We start from the raw sequence: 27,986 nt of genomic DNA on the forward strand, positions 1-27,986 counted from the left end.
CTCTATACACTACCTTGCTATAAATTGACAAAAAAAAATTATATATATATATTTTATTTAAAAGGTTACAATTAATAACATTATAAACATTTATATAAAGAAAATAGTTTGAACTAGATTGAGACCCAGACAGGTGTACACACAGCATAGTTAAAGCACTTGACAAACAATGTTAAATTATAAGTTATATAAAGAAAGCATATGAATGTATAGTAAATAACAATGAAGTAGGTACATGTAAATAATAAAAATATGGACATATCGAAGGGGCTGATTGTAAAATGTTTTTGAAGGCATTCAGACACGAGTTGAAGATATCAATTTGAGGACATTTCGCGGAAATTACATTAAAAGAACGACACATACGGGTGAGCGGATTATAATACGACGTATTGTTCTTATAAACGCAGAGTGCAAATGTTTTAGAACTCCGTGTTATAGTTCTTATATTGAAGGTCAAAGCAGAGAGTAAAGAAACCGAGTGAAGATGGTAATGAATTATTTTGTGTAAAGTAAGTCGATCTATTTCCGTCTGGTAAATAAGAGAGTCACATTAAATTTTCTAGTCTTTTTTTATAATTTGATAGGATACGCCCATAACCACAACGATAATTTAGAATTTTTAAGAATTTTCGCTAAACAGATTCAATTCTATCAGAATGGCATCTATAGCAAGGTGACCATATAACAGAACCATATTCAAGAATACTTCGTACCAGAAATAGCAACTGATGGTATATATTATTCGTCCTCTTTTTAATAATTATATTTACATAAGAAGAAAGGAGGCAATAATATGATTTACAGTTTTTATTTTATCATTCCTTCTGTGTAATTCCTTGATATTAGAATAAAACCAAGTAACATATCATAGTGAATTTGATTTCTACGGACTAGTCAAAAGGCAGTGCGTTTTTATATGTCTATCCCTTTCTAATGCAATGGGAATGTCATAAATACAATAAGCAACACACTGTGAATTATGCATTCCATCTATTCTATTCCGAAATCTTTGATACTGTTTCCCATTGGTTATATACTCTTTGACTGTTTCCTCTGTGTCTGTGGTTTATTATAGTTTGGTCTGTTGCTGTTTTTGATTCTGTTTTCTTTTCGTTGGCGCTGTTGTTTGTTTCTTCGAAGTAATTTTGTATAAAATTAAGTAAATTGACTAAAAAGGTATCTAAAACTGCAATTTAATTATTATTGACATGTAAAGATTTGATATTTTGTGATATATTTTTTGATACTATTATCCACAATAAATTTGTATATCGACTTATACTCGCAATGTGGTTATTTTGTTTTTTGTTTGAGGTCATCGAAAAGTTGTAGATATTCAAAACTAAAAGTAAGATTATTAGAAATGTTAAGCTAGTAGGTTTCTAAGTTTTGTTGCGTTTTAGTCCCGTAGTTGAAAGTATTTGACCAAACTATTACATTCGCTAGTCAGCATTTCTCTTGTAGGTAGATAGTAATAGTTTGTCAGTTTGAAACTTATAAATTGACTTATTATGTATATTATAGGTGATCATGGCTGATCCCAATAGAGGCAGAGGCCGAGGACTGGCATTGCTACAGGCCCTGAAGAAGACACAAATGATTGAGACACCACCATCGTCAGATGATCCTTCGCCAGAAGCCACCCCTGGTCCCAGTGTGGTGCCTAGTGTTGTATGTTCATTATTTTCAAGTATTTTATAACATTATTAAAGCTATAGGTAGCCTCATCATATCACATTAGCTTTTAACTGTCTGCTACTTCTGAACATAAGCCTTCTCTTTTTGGAGGTTTTGCCAATAGTTGCTATACTTGGCGGGTTTGGCAACCATAATTAGGCTTTAGAAATATTTAAGAGAGATGCTGCTGCCCATCCCTCGCCCCACCCTTAGTTGCCTCTTACAACACCCATGGGATATTGGGGTTGTTGACATTAATTGGGATGAAAATTAGTCCATGTCCTCTTTCACACTTAATAGTATGTGCACACTAAATTTTATAATAATAGGTTAAGCTGTTAAGGCACTAAGAGGTAACAAGTAAAGAAACAAACTTACTTTCTCATTTATAATATTGGTTGCATGGTGGTTTAATACTTATATCCCACCTGATGTTTTCAGGTTTGCTCTTTACACAAATACATCCAAACGAATATTAGTTTTTATTAATGTGTCTGTTTGTATTAGTTTCTATATTTATTTAATTTCTATATACAACAAGATACTTGCTTGGCAACTTGATCATTCATAGTGGTCACAGATACTAGTGTCTGTGAATATTAATTCACAGACACTAGTATCTGTGTAATAATTATTATGAAAATTGTATGTCCCATTACTAACCTACATACTGTATTATGAGATAAGCTTTTTATTGATTGGAAATGCCTTTTGACATGAAACCTTCCTTAAAATAGCATCAGTAATGCTATTTTTGTCAATCTTCTTAACTTTTCTTGAATTAAAATTTAGCCAGTGTTCATGGATATTAATCACTTATTTTTGGAAATATCATCAGTCATCAAGCAAATACTATAAAATCTATATGCAGTTCCCACTGGAAATCATTATGTTTAATTCTTGTTGAATTTGTCATGATGGGCCAATTGACCTCCTTGCATTCTCACCTATTGCTGCTCACTGGTGCACTGCCAGCATATACCAATAGCACTGGCGGTGCTACCAATTCATTATAAACCATTAAAAAAAAGTGTCAATGTATCTATCCAACTAGCACATACCCAAACAGTGGTTTGTTAGAGTCTAAATAAACCACTTTTATATAGCCTAATAGTTTTCAAAAAATTTTTGGGTTATATAACAAACATATTAAAGTTTTGTAAATTGCAGTTGTAATTGTATTACTTCTAATTATTGTGTCTATTTATTTTTATAATAAGGCTTTTCCAATCCTTACTTATATAATATGTACTAAAAATGCGAAAGTGAGTTTGTTACCTTAATGGCTTACCCAATCACAATGAAATTTTGTATACATATACTATATGAGACGGAGAAGAATATAGGTGACTTTTTATCCTAGTCAGTAAATATACCACATCAATGCAAATGAAGTCACCATTAAAAGCTAGTAAATATGAACGAACACTCAGGTTATGGAATGAGCTCCCTGCCGAGGTTTTCCCAAGAGACTACAGCATGGGGTTCTTCAAAAGGGGGGTAAAGAGGTTTCTTCAGGGTTGGCAACGCGCGCGTAATACCTCTGGTACTGCAGGTGTTCATAGGCTACGGTAACCGCTTACCATCAGGTGAGCCGTATGCTTGTTTGCCACCTCAGTGGTATAAAAAATATATATATAAATTAAAAGAGTACAGATGTTGATGTGTGAAATAGAGGCATTAAATTGTTTAGTTAGTATAAAGTTTTAAGAAATGTGTCTTGTTAACAGTAATATATTGTTTATTTTTTTTGCGAGAAATATATATTGCTAGTAATCCAATCCAGTTTTACATGGGTTGATAGAATTTCCGATTATAAAATGTCTATGCTATTTGCTTATAATGTAGTTTTTTATAGGTGGCAGAATTTTTAAAATAGGGTGTGTAGTTTTTGAATGTATTGATTACAAACAAACAAATAATTAAATTTGTTTGTAATCAATATCTTTTTAATATTAGTATATAAATAGTTCACAATAATAAAATAATTACTAATTTTGAATGGGACTTGTTAATTAATTTTAATGAGTAATTACAAGATTGTAAAAAATGTGTATATATTTTGTTTAAAGGTGAGTTCAGATGCAGGAACAGTAACTACAATTGGTGGCAGAGGTCGCATAGCAGCTTTAATGCTTTCTAAGATGCAGCAAAAGCCTGGAGGTTTGTTCTATATTTTTAAAATAATTTAAGATTGTGTTTCACAAACAAAAATCAACTTCAATTGTAGTAAATGAAATCAAAATAACTGATTATTTTGATTTCAAATCTAAACTATTAAACTGATTTTAATAAAATTTCTATGGGACCAATATATATATCCTCTCAGATAAGAAAAAGAACTTTTCCTAATTGGTATATAACTGATGGGGTTATTAAATTGAGAACCTTTTTTTTTAAGTTGATTGATTGACATTTTATGTTTAAAAGGGGTTAAATCTGAAAGTTGAAAGAGAAAGCAAAGCGATTGAATATTTAAGTTAATATTTGTATTTCTGATATATTAGAATACTTGTTACCATTCAGTTACTGTAGACATTAGTATCTTATACATTTATTTAAATGAAGTAAGAGTATTCAATAAAATGACAGATTTTTCTGCAATTTTATTTAATACTTACCAAAAATGAAACATTTCTTTCCTGATGACTAAGCCTATGATACTATTATGACTTCATATTTTTGATTTCACTGCATATTTCTCATCTGAAACTGCTGTGCAAGCACATCTGCATGGTGGCAAAAACATGAGTGGGATAGAGGTATCTATGCAGATGATTTTTATACAAAATTCTCCCTCTTGTATTATAATTTAATTATATTATTATAATAATAACGTTAGTAAATAAAGATAATTATATACCTTATGCTGTGTGATGTGTGCCGGCATAGAATGTACCTCAACTTCCTGTCCCGTTGATGTCGTAAGAGGCGACTTTATGGTAGAGTAATGGGCATTAGCGTCCCTCTTAAAATATCATCAAAGATGATAATGATGATGTACCTTATATTTGTAGACATTCCATTTGTTCCTGCTACTGACGTGAGTCCTAGTCAACAATCCGCCCCAAGAGGCGCTGGCCGCGGCATCAAACTATTACAGACTCTGTAAGTTTATTCTGTTATTGTAATTTTAAATAAAATTTGTTTATATTTTGATAGTTTAAAGTACAAACCAATCAAAAGATGTTTGGCAGTTGCCATATTACGTTTCTATATTTCTTTTTCAAATATATTCATAGTAATTTGTTAATATTCCCAAGTTCCATCATAAAGACTATCTGTTCTAGCATTTTAGTGTGTCATTCGGCAATGTGTGAAGTTGTCGATATATTTTTGACTGGCTAACTTATTTGGGGTTTGTCATTCTTTGTATAATTCGTAAAATCTGCTGAGTCACAAAAGATCTAAGTTTTATAATATCATACTGTTCATAATATCCATAATAACGGATATTATGAACTATTCAAGTTTATACGAAAAAATAATTGTGTAAAATAAATAAAAAAAAAACAAAAGATTGGCCAATCAATCATATCTTAAAAAATATTAAAATGTAATAATGTTATAAAATAATATGTGATAATGTATTATGAAATGATATGGTCTATTTTTAGGCAAGCTACAAAATCAGCAGAAAAGGCGAAGGCTGATGTTCGACAAGTGACAAAAAAGATGGCGGAAAGTACAATTTCATCTACTATACAGTCATCAAGTGTTGCTAAAAACAAATACTTTGTAAGTAAACCGGTGGTAATTACATAAACATATAATATTTATTAGTTTTTCAATTTATACTGTTACAAGTGTCTCAGATATTATGTAGTGAAAATGCTATTTGGAATAAGTGTTGATGGTGCCTTTTACTGCATTATGATGATGCATCTCTGTATAATATATTTTGGAGAATGAAGCTAATTCTCTGCAGATTTTCTTCAAAATTGATTTAACAAAACTTATTTACTTTTATTATTATATATATTTATTTCCATAAAACATGTCTGTTTAAAAACATGTTTTTATAATATATGCTTCATCATGAAACTGCGGCTTTTAATTTTTTGTTAAAACATATCAAACAGGCCTAAACATGACGGATTTTAATGCGTAGTGTATGGCTTCATATTTAATGTAAAAGAAAGTTTTTATCATCAGACTAACTTGATGGTATTATAATTTTGTAATATAATTGAATCTCAAAATAATCAGATGCTAGCAACTATCTTATAAACTTATATTTATAGTAAAATAAATAAAGGCTTGTAAAAAGCGACTTTAATCATGGCGTAACTTAGGGTCCAATACGAGAGTAAATTCTATTAAATGATGAAAACTGCTTTTGAATTGGTGAAGATGTTACGTAACAGACACATAAAAAATTTGAAGATAGTAGTAGTAAAATAATCATTGTGTTTTTCTTTTTATTAAATCAAATACAGAGAGAAGTAAAGGAAACCCCTCCAGTAGTTATGAAAGGAGAGACAGGTACACCATTGGATTGTACAGCCAATTATATATATTTGAACTTTGAAGAAAATAATGTTTACGAATATGAGGTTAAGTATGAACCAGATCAGGATTACAAACATCTCCGTTTTAAATTACTTAATGGTAAGTATTTTTTTTTTCAACGGATAATGAAAATAAATATACGCCGCATATTATACGAGCTCAGCGAGAATAAAGTAATAATATATATTACCTATACTATTTCAGAACACAATCACTATTTTAAAGAGAAAACATTCGATGGCAGTACGCTTTACGTGCCACACATGTTGCCAGATGAAGCTACTCATTTAGTATCCACAAATCCATATGATAACACCAAAGTACAAATATCTGTAAGTATTTTTGTTACTAACTAGTATTATTGCTTAATTATTTCGATTATTTTACTACAGAGAGACTTTGTACAAAAGTCGTTTGCTTGGGCACTTCTGTGCCATTCGTGTTTCTACCGTGAAGCAGTTGTTTGCATGGCTGTAATTCAGTTTGAAGGATAGGATATGATAGTGATTTTACATGGTACAGAGGATTAAATTAACACCTGAGTCCTCAGGAATGGCAATGCCAGGGAGGGGTGGGTGTCATGGGCGAAACAGTACTCTGTTATATCCATGACACTGTTCATGTTTATAGGCGATGGTTACCACTTTCCATCAGGTGGGCCGTCAGCTTGTTTGCCATTCTAAGTTGCACAAAAAAAAAAGATCACAAAACTAAATGGTATTCTGTGTTTAAAAACATTTACCGTTTTTGTGGGAATATCAATAACATGTCTATAACTTATTAAAAATAAACATTTCATTATGATTTTTTTCCCATTTTTGCCTTTTACAGATAATATTTAGAAGAACTCGTCGCTTGAGCGAGATGATACACATATACAATGTTCTGTTTAAACACATAATGAAGGATTTGCAACTGGTGAGGTTTGGCAGGCAACACTTCAACGAACACGCCGCTATTCAGATACCGCAGTACAAATTAGAAGTTTGGCCTGGGTAATTGTTTATAATTTGTATTATTAATTTGCTATTGTATAATAATTTTATTAAAAACTGCTACTACTGTGAAAGCAATCTATTAAAAAAAAAAAAAGAATAAAATTTGTTCATCTTGAATGTGAAACATACATGAAAAAAGAATAAGTATAAGTATATGAAAAATTAATCTGTAAAATTTCATTTTTGTTGAATATATCGATTAATCTAGGAAGATATTGATTATGATTTATTTTTTCAATAAGAAAATATAACCTAAATTATAACAAACTATTAGATCAATAACATAGATGTAAATTTTGCACTGTAAATTCTCTTGAGTAAAGCAATAATTTTTAAAATTGCTTCTGAATAAGCAAAGATATATAGGCGAATTGATAACATTTATATATACAATTGTTTGACACATGACAATGATGTACTGACATGAGAATTTTTGTTCCCTTAACCATTGGACGCATTATTTATATCGGTTTATCAAAACTTTATTCATAAAACACCAAAGTTACATTTTTGAAGTTTGTTAAATTAAAATATTTTGCTGTTGAAAGTGATAAGAATTATTTTACGTTCAGATATGTAACTGCAGTTGATGAATATGAAGGCGGCCTAATGTTAACATTGGACTCCACTCATCGTGTTCTTCGAACGCAATCAGTATTATCCTTCATTAGAGAGACGGTCCAACAAGAAGGGGCTAATTGGAAGAAGGCCTTGTCAGAAAGGCTTATTGGTTGTTCTGTCATGACAACATATAACAAGAAACTGTTTAGGTAAGTTAATTATAGGGTGTGCTAACAACGATGTCAAAAATCTTGAATAGAGTTGTTAGATTTAGTTAATTCGAGATCTTTATGGAAAGGCTTTTAAAAAAGTTTCGACTTATTTGGAACTAAATAAAAATAAGAAAAAGACGAAAATTTTTTTTTCTTATAATGTTTATGCAATTCATTAATATTTTCATTTACAGAGTAGATAGTATTGATGATACAATGACTCCAAGGTCAACATTTGAGAAAAATGAGAAAGGTGAAATGGTCAAGATATCTTATATTGATTATTATAAAAAGAACTATGGCATTGATATTGAAGATTGGGATCAACCAATGCTGATTTCAAGGTATCTGGACATTTAAATAATATCATTTTAATTTATTATAATTATTGTTAGTAAAAACATATTTAATGGATAGGCTATAAGATATATTTTTATTTTATAAATTTCCATTACAGATAGTTTGTATCTTAATTAAAAAAATAAACTAAAATTAAGCCTAACTGAGGTTGTCAACCTGCTTGCCAAGTGTGGCAGCAAGGGGAGGTCTATGTTTAGCAGTTAACCACTGATATGATGATAGTATAAAAATATATACAATTAAATGAATTATTATTATTATATAGACAGCCATGGAACACATTGTATTTCATTGGAGTGTCTATAGTCAATCTATTTTTTTACAAAATGAATGGAATGTAACATATTTGTGTTATATTGTTTTTACAACAGAGATACAAAGCACATGCCAGGATCAGAAGCTCCGACTGACTTCATGATCTGTCTTGTTCCTGAATTATGTCAGTTGACTGGTCTGACTGACGATCAACGTAGTAATTTTAGATTAATGAAAGATGTGGCAACATACACAAGGATCACACCAAATCAGAGACATGCTGCTTTTAAAAAGGTATAATACTAATTTAGTAATTTTTACTAATATCCAGAACAGCAGAGTGAAATGCTGTTAATTTTATATTGGTAAAAAAAAATTGTTGAGTAAAGCCGTTTGAATATCTATGTAAAACCAGTCGGGCGTTGTAGCCTTGCATGATTAAGAGTGCCAGATGGTCCCAAAACTAGTCGACCAATGTCAACAGAAATACATGCAAGTAAACCTGTTATTTCTTACAGTTTAATATATAAAATGTATATAATATAATAAGTTACTTCTTTTCTTTTTAACAGTGTCAAAATATGTATATATACTTACAGATCTTTGGCGCTTAAATTGGATCTATCTAAGTACCTATCTGGTATGAAGACAGATTGATATAGGCTTATAAATGTGTTTAACATAAGATGACCATTTATGTATTTATTTTTCAGTTCATACAAAATGTACTTGCCAATGAAACAGCTAAACAAAGATTATCCGGTTGGGGTCTGAGCATCGCGAAAGAGACCATCAATATTACTGCCAGAACATTACCACCGGAACCGTTATATTTTGGTAACAACGTGAAAATACCCGGAAAGCCGAATGCCGACTGGAATGGTGATGTAACGAGGAATGGGGTAATGCAAGCCATCGATATGATCAATTGGGCTTTGTTGTTCACAGATCGGGACAAACAAATTACTACGGTAAGTAATACGATTCTAGGTGCTATATCAAGATAAAATATACTAATAACAAATTTTAAGTAAGAATCTCAGGAGCATAACTGTGGAAACCGCATCAAAGAGGGTTGCTGCTACTTATCTCTTGATCATTAAGATCCCTTAGTCGTTTCTTACAACATTTACCAGAAAGGGGTAGGCCCCCTCCATGCTGGCACCTTCACCGTATAATGATGATGATATGATGAAGATAAAACTTGTTAAGTCTTACAACTTTGTTCACTTGATGCATAAAAAGTATCCCATCTTTTCTTTATGCCAAAAATGACGCTATTACAATTTTATTATGAAATATGATTAAGTTGTTAAATTGCCAAGAGGTGATAACTAATAAATTTTCTCATTTATAATATTAAGTAGCGAGAATTAATATTAAATAATATGTATGTTAATTAATGAAAATTATTCCTTAAAACTGCTATTAGTATTCATTAATAGGGTTTTAAAAAAAATATGTTTTTTAGAAAAAATTAGTTTACTTTTAGTTTTCTAAAAAATAATATTAAAAAAAAATCTAGAATTCAAGAATAATCTGCGTTAGTGGCACTAATTTATAATTGGTGTGTACATACTTTGTACTGTGCAGTGTCTTTTCTATTTATGAGAATATCTATTGGTTGTACTAGCTCTGCTTAGTTTAGTACTATATTCTTATTAATATTCATAGCCTCTAGCATAAGGAGTTGCCAGTAGTAGTTTGGCAGACGGGTTGGCAATCGCAGTTTGGCTTTTGGCAATGTTTTAAGATGGATGCTGCTGCCTATCCCTCTACCATAAAATCCCTTAGTCGCCTCTTACGATATGCTATTTTTATATACTATTATTATATTATATATATATAATATATTACTTATATACTATGCCGAAACCTACACGGCTTAGCACTACATGACTGTAAAGTATTTCCAGCAATATTTATTATTATTATAGCTCTTCGCTCTTCGATGTTTTTAGGATTTTGTTGAGGTACTGAAACGCTCGTGCCGTCCTATGGGCATCAACGTTCATAATCCGGAAATGGTGCGTTTACCGAACGACCGCACAGATACGTACGTGGCGGCATTGAAGAAGGTCATCTCGAACCAACTGCAGTTGGTAGTGGCCATCTGTCCAACTTCCAGGGACGATCGGTATGCGGCTATTAAGAAGATTTGTTGCGCCGATAATCCTATACCTTCTCAGGTGAGGACAAAATATAGTTTTTTTTTTTGCAACTTTTAATAGCATACTAACTTGGTTTCCTGAAAATTATTGTTTAAGCCCTTCATACCCTGTAATTTCACTATAGTAGTAATGCATGGCAAGTTGGTATTTTTTTTATACACTTTGAATGGCAAACAAGCTGATGGCCCATCTGATGGAAAGTGGTAACCGTCGCCTATAGACATGAGCAGTACCATGGACATAACAGAGTATATTGTTTCGCCTATGATACCCCCATGCGTTGCCATTCCTGAGGACTCAGGTGTTATTCCTCTGTACCCAGTAAATTCACGCTATATCCCACCCTTCAAACTGAAACACAGCTGTGTAAACACAACAGCTTTACGGTTGAAATACGAATGGGACAGAGGCGCCCAAGCAAATGACTTTTGTACAAAGTCTGAAGTTGTGAAGCCAACTTTCCACTTCTGATGACTGATACTGTTTTCTTTTTACGTTTGCAGGTAATTAATGCGCGAACCATAATGAACCAGCAAAAAGTGCGTTCCGTCACTCAAAAGATCCTTCTGCAGATCAACTGCAAGCTCGGCGGTACACTGTGGAACATTGCTATTCCATACAAGACTGCAATGGTCATCGGCATTGATTCGTATCATGATGTAGGCAGAAAGAGACGTAGTGTATGTTGTATGTATCGTTAATAAAGTATTTACTAACAATTGGAAAGTTACTAAAAATTCTTAAACTTGGAAAAAAATATTAGAAAATCTTTATAATTAAGTTACTTACAATTAAATTACTTCAATGAAAATTATTTTCATTTCTAAGAGTGTCGTAGCCTTACGGTATACTATCAAGATTTATAAGATATTGAATTCGAATTTGGGCGACACTAAAAACTTTGTGTGTTAATTTAAATTTTTGGCTAAATCTGTGGTGATGAAAATACTGTTATCAAACTAAATTGTAATAGGGAATAGTTCTCCTTCTGCCACATTGGATTCAATACAATCGATTATCAGAGCATATCTTATTTTTGAAAATTACTAAGAACTAGGTATTAGTTCATGAGTGCTTATTTTGTACAAATGAAGTTTAGTCAGTTGTTTATCTATATTGGTTCACTGATAGAAAATAAGCTATGAAAACGGGCAGAAAAACTATTGCTTAAATCATGTTAATAACATTTTGTTTATAGTTAATTCTTGCCATAGCTATAGTCCTATCTATGTCGTGATGGTGTTGTTTCACTGTTTGTTTTATAATATACTGTGGTTATTCAAGAATTTTTTTACAATTATTTTATTATATTTAATAATAATTTAGTATTTTCAATGGAAAAATAAATTATTTTTGTAATTGCAGCCTTCGTAGCATCTTACAATCAAACAATGACGCATTGGTACTCCAAGGCTGTGTTCCAAGAGCAGGGTCAGGAAATCGTGGACAGCCTGAAATCCTGTTTGGTCGACGCTCTCAAGCATTACCTGAGGACTAATGGAAAGTTTCCCGACCGAATTATAATATACAGGTATATATTTTTTATACTTCAATTAGTTTACTATGTTGAAGAAAAAAGTCATTGAGGACCAAGCTCTATTTCAAGAATTACAATGCATAATAACAAGTAAATGTATGTGTCTGGTAAGTAAACTCTAAATTATTTGAAGGAGTGCTCTCTGGTGACAAGAGCTGCTAGACTGTCTTTGTTTCCATAGGTTAAGAAGCCGAGGCAAAGAGTATATACTAGTATATTTTGTAATGTCCAAGGTACTATTTACGTTTATAGGCGACGATTATATAATTCCCAAATCTAGTAAAAGTGATATGTATTAAGGATAGTTCGCGAAGTGATAACAACTGGTATGCAAGAATACTGGTTTATTACTGACTGCGCATCAAGTCTCCCATTACTAATATATATGTAGGTAGATATAATTATGCTCATTATTATTAAAAGAGGGTAGCAGATACATCATCTTTCCACCCTAATTTTGAAACCTGTTGGAAAAACAAACAATACTTTATTAGGGTGCCTGTCCATGCCTAATAAGTACATTTTACATCTAAAAATATCTTAATACTAAACAAAATAAACTAGGCCTTCACTTAAAGAAAACTGTATAATCTACTTTCTTTCTAGGCCGTTTGGAACGTCCGGGTGACGATTGTATGGTGACTGGATTCTGAATGGTAGATGTAGTTTGAGGTATCTGAACCTCCGGTTCCTGTCCCACCAAATCCTCGCCCTCACGTTCCACCACTCTACAGACATTACCATCAGAATGAACAATACAATCTCCTACGTTTGTGGCTGGCACTTCGTTATCTTCCGCACCCCCCACCGAAGATGTGTTAACCAGGTTTTGCTCATTCAGTTGTTGTGGTAATACTGATACCGTAGGGGGTGGTGAAAATGACGGAGTCCCCTGGCCGTACACAGGACAAGGGTGGATGTTTTGTGGCTTACTTCTCCCATTATCAATGGTTTTTCCGCACTTGTAGTGTATTATTTGATCTAAGTGTCTAACACATGTAGTATTTAGATCATCAATGTGTACCTTAAATAATCTATTACCAATAGTGTCTACAATTACACCTAATTTCCAATATTTCTTTCTAGCACTGTACCAGCGCGCCAATACCCTGTCACCATTTTTAAAAAATCTACTGGGTTTTGCTTTATTCCTGTCGCTGTTTTCACTATACGAATATTTATGTTTTGTAGGCAGTACTAAATCAAGTCGAGATCTTAGATTTCTACCAAACATTAATTTTGCGGGTGATTGACCTGTAGAACAGTGTATGGTGTTTCTGTACTCAAATAGATAACCCATTAATTTTTCATTGAGCGAACACTGGTTTGAGGTCTCTTTTAAAACTATTTTTAACATTTTTTTACATGTACGGACAGAGTTTTCCGCTTGCCCATTGCTACATGGGTGGTAAATTGGAGAAGTAATATATTTAATACCATTACTGGAACAAAATTCATTAAATTCTTTACAATTTATTTTGACGTCGTTATCTGAAACTAATGTGTTAGGTATACCGAAAACTGAAAAAAATTGTTTTAATTTAGTTATAAGTGCTTGAGTGGTGAGGCCGGCGCTCATGTGAATACACTCTAGCCATTTTGAGAACGAGTCAATAACTACTAGGTACACCCGTTGCCCTACAGACAGGTAGTCAATGTGAACTCGATGCTAAGGTGCGTGTGGACGCGGCCAGGGCGCGGGCGCGGCTCGCGCCGGTGAGGTACGTACGCTGGCGCACTGCTCGCACGCGCCGCACCAACGCTCGATGTCGCCGTCTATACCTGGCCACCACATCCTACCGCGCGCGTTACACTTCATTTTAACTATACCTAAGTGTGTACTGTGCTGTTCATGTAACATCCGTTCACGCAATGCTGACGGAATTATAACTTTATGACCGCGCATTAAAACCTCATTTTCAAATTGTAAATCAGTCCTACATTGAAAAAATGGAATAATTGATTTACATTTTATTTTACGCGGCCACCTCACTTTCATGTACTTGATTACAGTTTGTAATGTCTTATCTTTCTTAGTCGCCTCTTTTACATTGTTAAACAGTACCGCCGATGAAGCCGCGTCTAAAAAATTTATGGCACAGTATGCGTCATACTCTTTGTCGCTTTCACATATTGTTTCCGAAACCGGTGCACGAGAAAAATAATCCGCAACTACATTTTTTTCACTACTAATATAATGAACAACATAATTGTATGCCGACAAAATAATAGCATACCTTTGCAGTCGTAGCGCGGTCGTAGTCGGAATTCCCGTTTTAACATTAAATATCGAGACTAGCGGTCGATGATCTGTCTTAAGAATGAACGGCTCACTTCGACCATACAAATATTGATGAAAATGTTTCACTCCGAATATTATTGCCGTATCCTCTTTCTGTATTTGGCTGTAATTCCGTTCGTTCTTCGAGAGTGAACGAGAACCGAAAGCCAGTGGACGCTCGCGACCTTCACTGTCAAGCTGTGATAAGACCGCCCCGAGGCCAGTGGGCCCCGCGTCCACGGTGAGCACTAGCTGCGCCGCCGGGTCAAAGTGCGCCAGCACCCGTTCCGAGGCGAGCTCAGCGCGCACGCGGCGCACAGCGAGCCGCTGCCGCTCGCCCCACTCCCACTTAGCGCCGTCCCGTAACAACTCGTGAAGCGGGCTCATAATACTCGACGCATTCCGTATAAAATTTCTATAATAATTAATTACACCTAAGAATCTTTTTACTTCAGTAACATTCGTAGGTTCGGGAGAATTCATTATAGCTTTTACTTTCTCTGGACTTGTACGTAAACCATTTTTATCAATTACGTACCCTAGCTATGTAACGTTTTCTTTCAAAAACTCACACTTATCTTTTTGTAATCGTAAACCGGCGTCGTCTAATCTGCTCAGTACTTGTTCTAGCCTTTCTAAATGTTTATCTTTTGTGGAAGCTGTTATACAGATGTCATCTAACCAGATACTTACACCTTCGATGCCCGACAACACTATTTCGATCGATTTTTGAAATACAGCTGGTGCGTTAGCTAGGCCGTAAACAAGTCGCGTATATTTAAATAGCCCTTTCGGTGTATTTATTGTCGTAAGTTCTTGTGAATCGTCTGATAGTAAAAACTGATTATATGCATTTTTTAAATCAATTTTGGAGAATTGTTCACCTCCACCAAGTTTTGCAAATACCTCCTCGATCCTTGGTAAAGGATATTTATCAATTAATAAATCCTTATTCAATGTAACAGAGTAATCGCCGGCAATTTTTACTGTACCATCTTTTTTTAACACCGGTACAATAGGCGTTGCGTAACGCGAATTACTAACTGGAATCAATATACCTAGATTTACCAGTCTATTTAATTCCAATACTACCTTATCTTTTAGGGCAAAGGGTATAGGGCGAGCCTTGAAAAATTTTGGAACCGCGTTTTCCCTTAATTGTAGATGAACTTTAAACTTGTTAAAGCTGCCGAGCTCATCTCGCCATAGGTTAGGGTAACGTTCCAGTAATGTGTTTACATCAATATCATAACTCAAGGTATTAATATTTGTAGTTAACACAAGATCGAAGGTGGACATAAAATCACGACCCAGTAGAGGAGGGCCGGTCGAATCTACTACGAATATTTTCAACGTTTTTGTTTTCTTATTAAATATGGCCTTAGTTACAAAATACCCTAAAGGTGAAATTTTATGTCCATTATACAAACACATTTTAATATTGCTATACATTAATTTATGCATTGAGAACATGTCGTTATACATATTTTTTGAAATGACTGATGCACCTGATCCAGTCTAATTCCATGGTCACGAACTTATTACTTAACATCAAATCTATACGTATCGGCTTATTATTAATTACATACCTTAAATTAAAGTTTTGGCACTCGTCACATCCGGTGTCGCTATCCGAATCATTTTTTCCGATTTGATTTACGTAAACATGTTCGTTTTTATTTTTTTTTGTTACACATCTTTTTTAAATGCCCTTTAATACCGCATTTTTGACATTTGTAATTTTTATAACGGCACTTATCTTCACTGTGATTTTTCATACCACATACTAAACACTGTATTTCGTGATTATATTTACATTGATCGCGGCTAGCCTGCGACGTCCACGCCGCACGTGAATTCGCGACGCCGCCATTTTTACTGCCGCCACCGCCATTTTTACTGCTGCCACCGCCGTTACCGCCGTAATTTCTCCTTGCAGATCCGTACGATAACTTATATATCGCTTCTTCCTTCACAGCCACTGAGTGATACGAATGCCTTTGCATCCCTAGCACATTCTGCCTTTTCCGCGATTTCAATGGCACGTGCTAACTTTAACTCGGAAACGTTTTGTTCAAACAATTTATCGCGTTCAGGACCTGGACCCAGACCTAGGACGAAACGGTCCGTGAGATTTGTATCCAAGGCAACATCAAAGTCACAGTAACTTGCTAAACCTCTTAGTCGTGCCGCCCAGTCTCCTAGTGACTCCCCGCAGTTTCTTGTTGCGGAATAAAATTTTGCTCTGTCGGCGAATGAACACTGTTTCGGCTTAAAATGGCTGTCGAGTAATAACACCAGGTTTTCAAAACTTTGCGTCTCCAGTTCTTCAGGATAGGCTAGGTTACGCACTAGACGGTATGAGTTGTCCGATAAATGCGTAATCAATATTGCACATTTACAGTCATCTTTCACATTATTCACTTTTAAAAATTGAATTAATCGACCTTTAAAAATAGACCATTCACAGTTTTTATAGTCAAAAATAGGTATATTTCCTATAAAAGACATTTTTATTGTAGGTAGTATCGTCCTCATCGCCACTGATATGTATTAAGGATGGTTCGCGAAGTGATAACAACTGGTATGCAAGAATACTGGTTTATTACTGACTGCGCATCAAGTCTCCCATTACTAATATATATGTAGGTAGATATAATTATGCTCATTATTATTAAAAGAGGGTAGCAGATACATCAGAAAGCCTTGAGGCAATCATACCTAGGACTGTAATGTCAGTTCGAACAGAAAAACCATAGAAACATGTGAACGCCTAAGAATTTGTTATAAATGTTTAATTTATTAGGGATGGTGTCGGCGATGGGCAGTTGAAGCAGATTCAACAATACGAGATACCACAAATGCAAATTTGCTTCACGACCATGGATGCGACGTACAAGCCCACGCTGACCTACGTGGTGGTACAAAAACGGATAAACACCAGGATCTTTATGAAAGTTAGCGGCGGGTTCGAAAACCCTCATCCAGGGACGGTTGTTGACCACGCTGTCACCAGGCGAGATTGGTAAGTCTTTTCCTGGTTCCATATACCGGTTCTTTGTCGCAGTTTAAAGGAGTTACCTATGTTCAGAGTGCTTATGTCCGTGTAGGTATTTTTTTAAATAATGCAAATTAATTGGCAACTCCGTCCGCGCTACAGGTATACGCCGGTGGGGAACTTTTTTTTGATGGGTGAAAATGGTATGGCCTGCGCTAACGGGATACGCTGGCGGAGCACCAGTGAAGGGTGATAGATGAGAATGAAAACAGGCCAGTTAGCCCATCATGATGAATTCATCAGGAATTAATCATGATAGTTTCGAGAGAGAACCACGAGGAGGTCGACCTGGTTGGGTATATTGCTAGCAATGGGATTTTCAGTCTCTATTATTAACAATCCCTTTCCCTTCCTCGGTGGGGAACTAGTAAGGGATGATAAATGAGGATACTGTTAAATCAATTATTAGTTTATAATTGTAATATAAAAAACTAAAAAACTCTCCCTTCCTTTCTGTGATTATAGTGTTTTTTATTTATTACAAATTTTTATACCATATCTTAAACGTTACGTACGTGTCCGATATATATTGATAGGTCAGAGAGAAATATAACCTATGTCTTTTTCTATTCAAATGTTACAAGTATATGAAATTTCATAAAAATTGATAGAAAGAGATAACAAATAGACAAACTCATTTTCATATTTATAATATTAGTAACAAAAAAAATATTACATGGGGTAGTATTAATTATGAATTGAATCATTGTCTTTTACACATACCACACTCATTACAGGTAAAAAATGTATGCTTTTTAGTCCATAATATTTAATACAAAATAAGTGTAAAAATATTCTTATCCCTTATTTGGCTCAGAAAATGACATGGGCACGGTCCATATAATATCCCTTAGTAAGTCTTATTTTGCTTGTTGAGATTCTATAGAATATTAAATTACATTCCAGGTACGATTTTCTAATCGTATCACAGAAAGTGAACCAAGGCACCGTGACGCCGACACATTACGTCGTCATTCATGACGACAGCGGCATGACGCCGGACCAGTGCCAAAGGTTAACGTACAAAATGTGTCATTTGTACTACAACTGGCCTGGTACGGTCCGCGTGCCAGCACCCTGCCAGTACGCCCATAAACTGGCATACCTCGTCGGCCAAAGTATACACCAACAGCCGTCTGAAGTATTGGCAGATAAGTTGTTCTTCTTGTAAAAAAAATATTTAGTATTTGCATTGAATCTGGCGTGAACATGTTATACTATTTGAATTCTATATTGTATATCAGTAAGTAATAAAATTTCTTATGTTCTTGGAAGAAGTATATTTAAATTTTATATACATCTAATATACTTCTGTAAATTAAAAACTAATATATTTTCCAAATCAAATTTTTACAAATAATAAAAAAGCGGAAATTATGCGTAATATACGCATTATTATTGTAAAAATGATCGTGAAGTACATACAATATTTGTTTTGTTTTTATTTTTTTATTTTCTATATGTTAATATGTTTGCGCCAGTTTGCACTGATATATAGATTAATCTGTAAGATTTTTAGTTCAACAGCTGAAAGGCTTTGATCGAAGCTCAAATATTTGGTCTATTTTTGATAATTCTCGTTTCTAAAATCTACCTCAAATTGTTTGATAAATTAGTATGTATAGTATCTTAGCATAGATTTTGGTGCTATACATTGTATCTTGTAAATAGAATATTATCTGAAACACAATATGATGTTCGTAATAATAGACATAATATGTACATTGAAATTATTATGTCTCATTGTGTTGTGTGTACGGGTTTGTGGTGTGACTTTTGTTGCAACAGAATTGAGATCAAATCAAAGTTATCGTAAAATATATGTCTATGTCGTGGTCAAATCGTAGAATTAATCACTTCATGATGTGGCCGACTATTTGACCATTATATTTATGGTTGTCTTTCGTGAAATGGATTTCATGAAATGGTGCCAACAATCATGATATAGTTTGACAGATCAATGAATAATCAGTTTTCGCCAATATGAAAAGCTAAACGCATGGCTATTATATCTATGGTCAAACATTACCGACCATATCGTTAAATAGTTACATTACCCACCGTTAGAGGCGCTAATATTATTTTGTTTTTGTAATGGATCATGGCGGCGAGCGATTATTCTGATTAAATATTTAATAATAATGTTGATTGAAGATAAAAGTGAAGTGAAAGATGTTTACTGTTAGTATTGTTGTATCAGTAAATTTTTGAATTTACTAACATGAAAGTTGGCGAATGTAATGATTTTATATATATAAAAAAAAGATCATCTAATCCAAGCTTAACTTACTTTCTAACCATGAGTACATAAATAAACATATTTTAATTGTATGTCTATATTTATCTAATTTTACGAAAGTCACTCAAATTTCATACATACATTAATGATATGGGCAAACATGGATTGGACACATTAAATGCTGACATTAAAACTATACAGTCAAATTTATCTGGCTATATCATGAACAAGTCGGTCAACATTATGAAGTAATCAATACTACGATCTAGCCGCATCATATATATAGTCGAATATATGTTACCTTGCCTTGTTATTTTACATCTATTTAATATGATATCGATTTGATCTCTATTTGATTATCTTAAGTGGCACTCCACAGTTTCGTATCCTATGTTCGTAATGATGCTATGGCCAGAGAAAAAGAAGAGTAGATTAATTTCAGCCGTTTAGACCTTATTTTCTATTAATCGTTGTGTGCGAGCGAGATTGACGAATACATCATCAGGACCATCTTATTTAGAATTTAAATAAATGGTATATTTTAAAATAGCTTATAATTTCATGAATTCGGACATCCTGATGTCCAAATTATATTTTTTTTCACTTGGCATATTAATTTAGTAAATAATATTGGTATGTCTTTTTTCAAATTAACAGTGTAAAAATAAACATTACTCGTTTTTTTAATATTGTCTAATATGATTTTTAGGGCAAATTTATTTTTAAATTACCTATTTAAAAAATATTAATTGTGTTAAAAATGATTTAAATATCTATATTAAGTATAAAAAAACCAAGCACATATAAAAGTTATAAATAAAACAGTTACTGTAATAAACAATTTCTATCGAATTATCGACCTAATTGGTCATATTCATATATAAAAATTAAAATTTGTTTAAATTATTCGCATAGTTAAGTACTCAGACATTCGTTCGTGTGAAGTAATTCCATTGATTATTGGCAGACTATGCTCGCAGGTAACGAGCGAGAGCTCCCTCGATTGTGTACTCAGTAGTCTGAGATACTGTAACAGCGTGCATCATACGTTGCTTTACGCTTTTTATCCGCCTTATGAATATAATCTACTCTTTTTTTTTCTCTGTTATAATGGTATAATTATAAGAATCTATTAAAGATGCTTCTGTAAAGGAATATCGAATAAAAAATATTTTCATGACATGGAAACAGTATTATATTGTTCATTTAACTAAATTAATTTCTATTTTATATAAGAATCTGTACTTTGTATGTATAAGAATCATTTTGTGTAAAATTTCATTTTATCCATCTAATTTTTCAGATCAAAACGTTAACTCATATAATAAATGTATTATTTGAGACTCATTTATGGCAATTTAAATTAAAGACGAACATTAAACATCTATTATAAGTAAATCTAGTTAAGTTATTGTAAAATAATTAATAATTAATCTTGAATTAATTATTAATTAATTTTGTCATACCACAAATAAATTTATTATTAGGCATAAAAGATAGATTAGCCTATGTCTGACTTGGTACTTGCCTCTTTCTATTTTTAAATTGTTAAATCCATGTCATTATTATTACACTGACATTTTATCCATATGTCCAAACCACCGAATGACAATACCGATGGAGCTAGTCATTTTAGGCACCAAGTCTTTACTGATTATTTGATTAGAATTATTTTGTTTAATTTTGCTACCATTAGCTTGTGTGCGATTGCCAAAACTCGAAGAATGATTACTATTATTGCCAAAAGTTCGACAACCTTCCATTAGTCATATACGCACGTTTTGTGACACGTGTTTCACTTCTAAACGAGGCCTCTTCAGGCAAATTATTAGATTGCTACTCTAAGCCTAGTGTTAACAGTTTGACACCAAAATAGCCGACGAAACGTGCATGGACGAAATGACAGTTGGAGATTGATGGCTAGTATGGAAGGTTGTGGAACTAATAGTAGTCAATTTTCGCGTGTTGGCAGTCACACACATACTAAAAGTAGCGGAATTATAATCGAATAATTAGTGATATGGACTTCCGCAAAATAACTCCTAGTTCAGTAAAATACCTAGTCTTTATTTATAATATTGTGATCTTAGATAGATAGATAGATACTCTTTATTGTTCCCTCCAAAAGATTACAATAGTAAACTTATTATAAATATAAATAATTACAAGAAATAATCACAATGAGGAAACAATGGGCGACCTTATCGTTTGTGATTGTATATCGGATTCATTCAGTGTTTTTAATTGTGAGTAAATTGTTAATTGCAATCTTGTAATAATTGATAAGTAACAGTTGTGAAAATATTAACAGATTCTTTGATTCTAGTAAGTGCCCTTTTAACTAGAAATATGTTAGCAGTTTCTATGTGTGTCCCGTGTGCGATGAAATAACACATTTCTATTCGCGATTCCGATTGTTGCAGTCATGTTTTTTACACGGCTGTGGTTTCTTGGACCATAATAATTATCTGAATTTTTGCGATAAAAATGATATTTTTTTTTAAATAGAGAATTGTCACAAAAATATAAAGTTTCGCGTTTATAATATTAATCATTATAAGGATGTAATATAAATGACAATTATTGCGTCCCCATAGAAACAAAAATCTCGAAAAGCTCATTTATACTAGATCTAGACTTTTATATAAAATTATTATGGAAAATATATTTTTGAACAAAAATGGAAATTTCATAAAAAAATAAATAAAAATCCGGAAATTAATGCAGGGTTCAAGAATAAAGCATCTATTTATGAATATGGTACAAATGTATTTATATATTTTGGTAGTTTTCATAGTTTAATTTTTTTATATGGTCAAGCCGTAAAGTTATTACTAAACATGTCATTAGAAACTGATAACCTTATCGCATACAGTAAGGCATTTATATATTTTTTTTATTTTAAATGTAAATAAAATCGGAATAAGTACTTACACGACCATAAGTACTTAATTACATACTAATTACGTACTAATTACGACCATAAGGCGATATTCATTAATTTTTATTGAGTTCTTTTTTTTATTTTGGCTAGATTTTGGTTATAGCAAAATAACAGCGTTATGCTCTTTTGAGAGGAAAGCAATAAACAGAGTTGTGACCATTTTGTGTTACAGTGGCACATGCACGAAATAAAAAAAAAAAACTTTTTTTTTTGTATATGTATTCTTTTTTTGTGTATATTTATGTTCTGTAAATAATGCAAATAAATTATATATCTATCTATTTTTCTGCCTGCCCTCTATTGATATACGGGAAGACTATCTTTCTTTACTTGAGTTTTTTTTATTTAAATTTATTTAAGAAATTGATTTTGCTTAAAAAAACAAAGATATGATATGTCAATAGTCAGTGTAAATCTCATGTAAACGCATGAGATTTACATCTCATCTATAGAGCAGGGATGTTTCTATTAAGGGAATTTCGAAAAACGACCCAGTTTTCTATAGTTACGGTTCTGTTTACGATTTTGACGATGAATCTCTAATGTTGAAAGAGCTTTAACATAAGAATAGTCTTGTCTTTAAACATATTTTGTAATAATCGCTGTAAATCTGATTTACTTTTTACATGGCCACAAACCGAGAAAATAAATTTTTTCATTGTTAAATAGTAAAAATCATGAAATTTTATGGTCTTACTACTACTAATGTTTTATGACTTATGTTTTTTTTTTTTTTAATTAATGGAAATAGAATAGTAACTTTGTGTTGGATGTATGGTTTACGGTGACGGAGTACCAGTGTAGTAGGTGAGAATGAAATGAGATTAGTTGATCAGGGAATTAACCAGGATAGACAGATAGATAGATACTCTTTATTGTTTCCTCCAAAAGATTACAATAGTAAACTTATTATAAATATAAACAATTACAAGAAATAATCGCAATGAGAAAACAATGGGCGATATTTTAGGTTACTCTTAAAATAAATTCTAATAGATTGGTATTGAAATTGAGACGTTTCGCACTCTCGAACTGCAACACTAGTGACATAATGGTTCCAAATTGTTCTGATAGATGCATATTTATGTAATTCGTCAATGCAAGCTATTGTAAATCGATTCTAATTATAAACTGATTCTGTTTTTTTATAAGTGCAGTATAAAATTGCCATTGGCAATAGATTAAATTGATATTTATATTCGATTCAATAGGAGACTTGCTGATTGGATAGATTAAAACATGCCCTCCCTTTCCCTCATTGCAATTAGACATTGCAAATCTCTGGGATTCTACAGAGCATACCTTAAGTATGGCTGCTATGAGAAAAAATTGAGGATCAGAGAAAATTGTCTATAGTACATTAATGTACATACAGATATTGTAATAAATAAGTACCATTTAGTGTCTCAACGTAGCATTATATCGTATTTAGTGAAATATTTTGCTTTACGGATATGCACAACGTAATATTTTATATTTTGTTTTCTGCGATCATAGAAAGCGTCCCTAATACAATATAGTAAAATAGGAGCGTGGTCTGTTTGGGTCGCTATGATAGGCTAATAGATTTGTTTTTTTTATTTATTACCATTTGGGGAAGTAGTTAATTTTTTTTTGTTTATTTTATCTCACAACTTTTTTGAGTACAATGAAACATTTAAAGTAGTACCATAGATACATGAAAGTTGTAGAGAACTGGTGCCCAAACTGGGTATCCTAAGAACCCGTATCACAAGTCACCAGGACAAATTTTGTTTTCATATTTCCGAATTGTACAGAATATGATATTTACATAGTTTTTAAAATAAGGATACTTTTAATTGAACATGATGCTTTGGTATCCGAAGTTGTTCATGAGCTAGTATTAAATAAGAGAGAGATGTTTTATTACTCACGGTCTTACTACAAAAAAAAATATTTTAAAACATTGTCTAAACAGTGTTCAATAAAACTCGTAAGTGATTAAATACTGTTTAGACAAAATTGTGTTTGTAATAATGTTTATTTGTAATATTATATGCCAAAGTATTATAGATTATTATATTGCCTTAAACACTTTTGTAGTTAGGCGTATAAATATGTATTCAAAACCTGTTTAACAGAAGTTTTAATTTTTTTATGATTAAGACTGTTATTAGATTTAGAGATTTATATTTTTATTACATCAAAGGGCTAAGGATTATAGGAGGATAATGATTTATAAAACTAAGGGGATAAGGATTTATAATTGTAAACAGTAGAAAATATTAAAATAACATATCACGACATGAGGAACCTTTTACATCTGAGTAATGATTATTTTTACAATCAAAATACTATTAAATAATTATTGATACAGTTTCTTATATAATATTGTACGGCATACAACAATATGTATTTACACAGACAGTTCAAAATTATACATCAAGTCAATTTCATACAATTAATCGTCATCACATTCTAATTTTAAATACATTTAAATAAAAAATAATAATAATTGTCAGGCAAGAATAAAAGAACGATGTCACAATGACGTTAATAAATATAAATAAATATTCCTTTTGTCAAATTTTATCATTAAAGAATTCATATATATTGTAATAACATTTATCGATTAAGATTTTTTTAAACTTAATATGTTTATTTTCATGACTAGATCAATAATTTTCATGACTAACTTAGTATACACATATATGATTCATTGCATATCGGCGTATATAGGATCCAATGCGTCCCAAAGACAGCAGAATCCTCTTCTCGCGTTACTCTGCACAACTGTATATTAATGAAACTGTGTAAATCTTATTTTGTTGTCCACATGTCCCACGAACTCTATATTGAGCGTCATCATTAAGTTTACATTATTGTTAAGTAATATAAATTTTCACGTCCACCTACTTTCCTCATGTTTCTCAATATCGCGCTTAAACAACGCTTACTATTTAATTACGCTATGTAACTACTACAGGTTTTCCGTCACCTGTATCCAATAGCGAGGACGGGATGCTTTAAATACTGTATTGTAAGCCACAAAAAAATTACTAATACTTGTGTGGGAGTGTCGCAATCTCAAGAATTTCTAGACCACCTTTGTTGTATATGAATGACTGACTAGTTTATAATTTGCGACATGGTAGTTTATCTTAAAAATACTATAAAGGACAACATAATTTTGTAAAAGTACTGTTAAAGTATGAGATTATTAATGTTGTTTTATTTAGTTGTTTCGTTTATATGATTTTTAATTTGTTAGGTTACTGCATTATAAGTATTAATAATTTTCCTTCGCCGTGGTTTTGATAGGAATCTCCAATACCATATATAATTATTGCAATAATAAATAATTAAGTATGATTTACAAGTGATTTAGACCATAGAGCATTCATAGGCTACAGTGTAAACAGGATTAGTGTCAGCGCCAACTGACAGCAGTTGCGGCCATCTGAAAACGACTCGTACATCTGTATGCCTGTACAAGGTCTACGATCTTTCATCCTTGTCATCTTCATCATCTGGTTCTTTGATATAATTGTGACTTTATAACTTGAGGATGTTTGTCATGTAGATTCACTCGTCTTGGGGAAGATGAGTAGAGAATTTCGCTCGTCTAAAATTGCAATGTATCACCACTTCGTCATAGTGCCGGAGCACAAGTTTGCTTTCGCGTTTTATCGCAACTCAATATATTTAAGGACCGTACTTGTAACACTGAGCTCTCAATTGGTTTCATCCATATTCACAGATTTTAATAAGATAGGTATTCATTGTAATTATGTACTTCTCCTAGAATATATTATCGAACTAAAAGAATTGTTTTGCAAATAAAGGCAATTTTTTTATACAACTTAACAAACAATCGCAAACAAGCTGTCTGAAATGATCGTGTTTAAAAGAATTTGTTTGAGTAAACCTTCTCAAGGAGTTCATTCCATAACTTTAGCATTCGTGGGAAGTAGCTATATAAATAATATATGTATACATACATTCCAATATATTACGTGTAATTTGTTTATTTAATAAACAATAAATATTGAATAGTTTGTGCATAACAGTTTTAAATGAGAATATTTTCTTGTTTTAATCTTTTTATCGCAATATTTTTCAGTAGTTGGGTGTTAACTTTTCGAATTTTTATAAGATTAAACAAGAAGGACTATATTTTGAGTATTAATGCTATCTTATAAGCTATTCAGTTATGTTGTACTAATAGATATACACAATAATATTAGAGCCAGTTGTTTTTTTATTTTCTTTTTTATCCAGAATGTACAATTTGATAAACCATTTCCATCTTCTTGCCTATGACCTTTGTTATTCGAGGATCGATTCTTTGCTTCTAGATTTTTGCCCTTAACAACTCTATTAATGGCTTGATTTGGAGAAAAAATATTTGACATTTGGGTAAAAATCTAATATCACATATGACAACCTTGCTTTTAACCGAGCACGGGCCTTTGCCAAAGGAGGCTTACAGTTTTCTACATTGGTAAGATGGTATTTTTTTGCTGTGGTAACCCCGCCTCCGCTATTAGTATACGCTGGTGGGGCACAAGTGGAGTGGTAAATGAGGATGAAAACAGGTTAATAAGCCAATTGTCATGAATTTATCAGGAATTAACTGTAATAGTTTCTGATCTGATAGAGTATGTTACTAAAAATGGAGTTGGCTAGATGGATTGAAGTTTTTCTTTATATTTTATTATTGCTTTATTCCATTTGTTCCGTAGTCACTTACGATGTGCTGGGGATAAAAAGTATACTTCCGTGTTGATTATAATTTATCAAATTCGTCATGACTCTGTATGGTCTTGGAGATTTTTTATTTAATTATTGAAATAATAACATTTCAAAGAAATATATCTTCTATATTTTATTGATTTGTGCATTGCTGTCTTAACATAGTAAGATCCATGTCACTTGATAATAATAATGATCTAATGATCATTAGAAAACAGTGATTTGTCTTTCCAATTCACGTATTTTGATTGTGATTTTATAAATGTCATTATTTCGTACGAAATTCCAAGTTTTAGGTTTATATCTAAGAAGTATCCTACCGATTTATTTACTGTTAAGTTCGTTTTGTTTATTTAGTGATAAGTGTTGTATTTTCAATTGGAAAATATTGTTTCGACAAATAAAAGATGATCAAATTAATATAATGGTTTTATTATTCAAGTTATATTTTTTTCTTTCCAT

General features: G+C 32.3%; 1 protein-coding gene and 1 pseudogene across 1 annotated transcript; one reads left to right on the plus strand and one right to left on the minus strand.

The window, feature by feature from the left end:
• Positions 1-1,071: 1,071 nt before the first annotated feature.
• Positions 1,072-27,938, plus strand: LOC113516283 (piwi-like protein Ago3). The gene is made up of 17 exons (XM_026900680.3): positions 1,072-1,179; positions 1,528-1,674; positions 3,753-3,843; positions 4,698-4,788; positions 5,298-5,418; positions 6,120-6,291; positions 6,397-6,524; positions 7,024-7,187; positions 7,763-7,960; positions 8,158-8,307; positions 8,695-8,872; positions 9,292-9,549; positions 10,540-10,767; positions 11,253-11,436; positions 12,115-12,280; positions 17,374-17,592; positions 18,532-27,938. Exons 2-17 carry the CDS (start codon positions 1,534-1,536, stop codon positions 18,794-18,796), a joined length of 2,754 nt encoding a protein of 917 aa, XP_026756481.2. The 5' UTR covers positions 1,072-1,179; positions 1,528-1,533; the 3' UTR covers positions 18,797-27,938.
• Positions 16,120-17,241, minus strand: LOC128202032 (uncharacterized; annotated as a pseudogene).
• Positions 27,939-27,986: the final 48 nt, after the last annotated feature.

The sequence above is a fragment of the Galleria mellonella genome, unplaced genomic scaffold, assembly GCF_026898425.1.
Source record: "Galleria mellonella isolate WM207_F2 unplaced genomic scaffold, CSIRO_AGI_GalMel_v1 utg718, whole genome shotgun sequence".
NCBI lineage: Eukaryota > Metazoa > Arthropoda > Insecta > Lepidoptera > Pyralidae > Galleria > Galleria mellonella.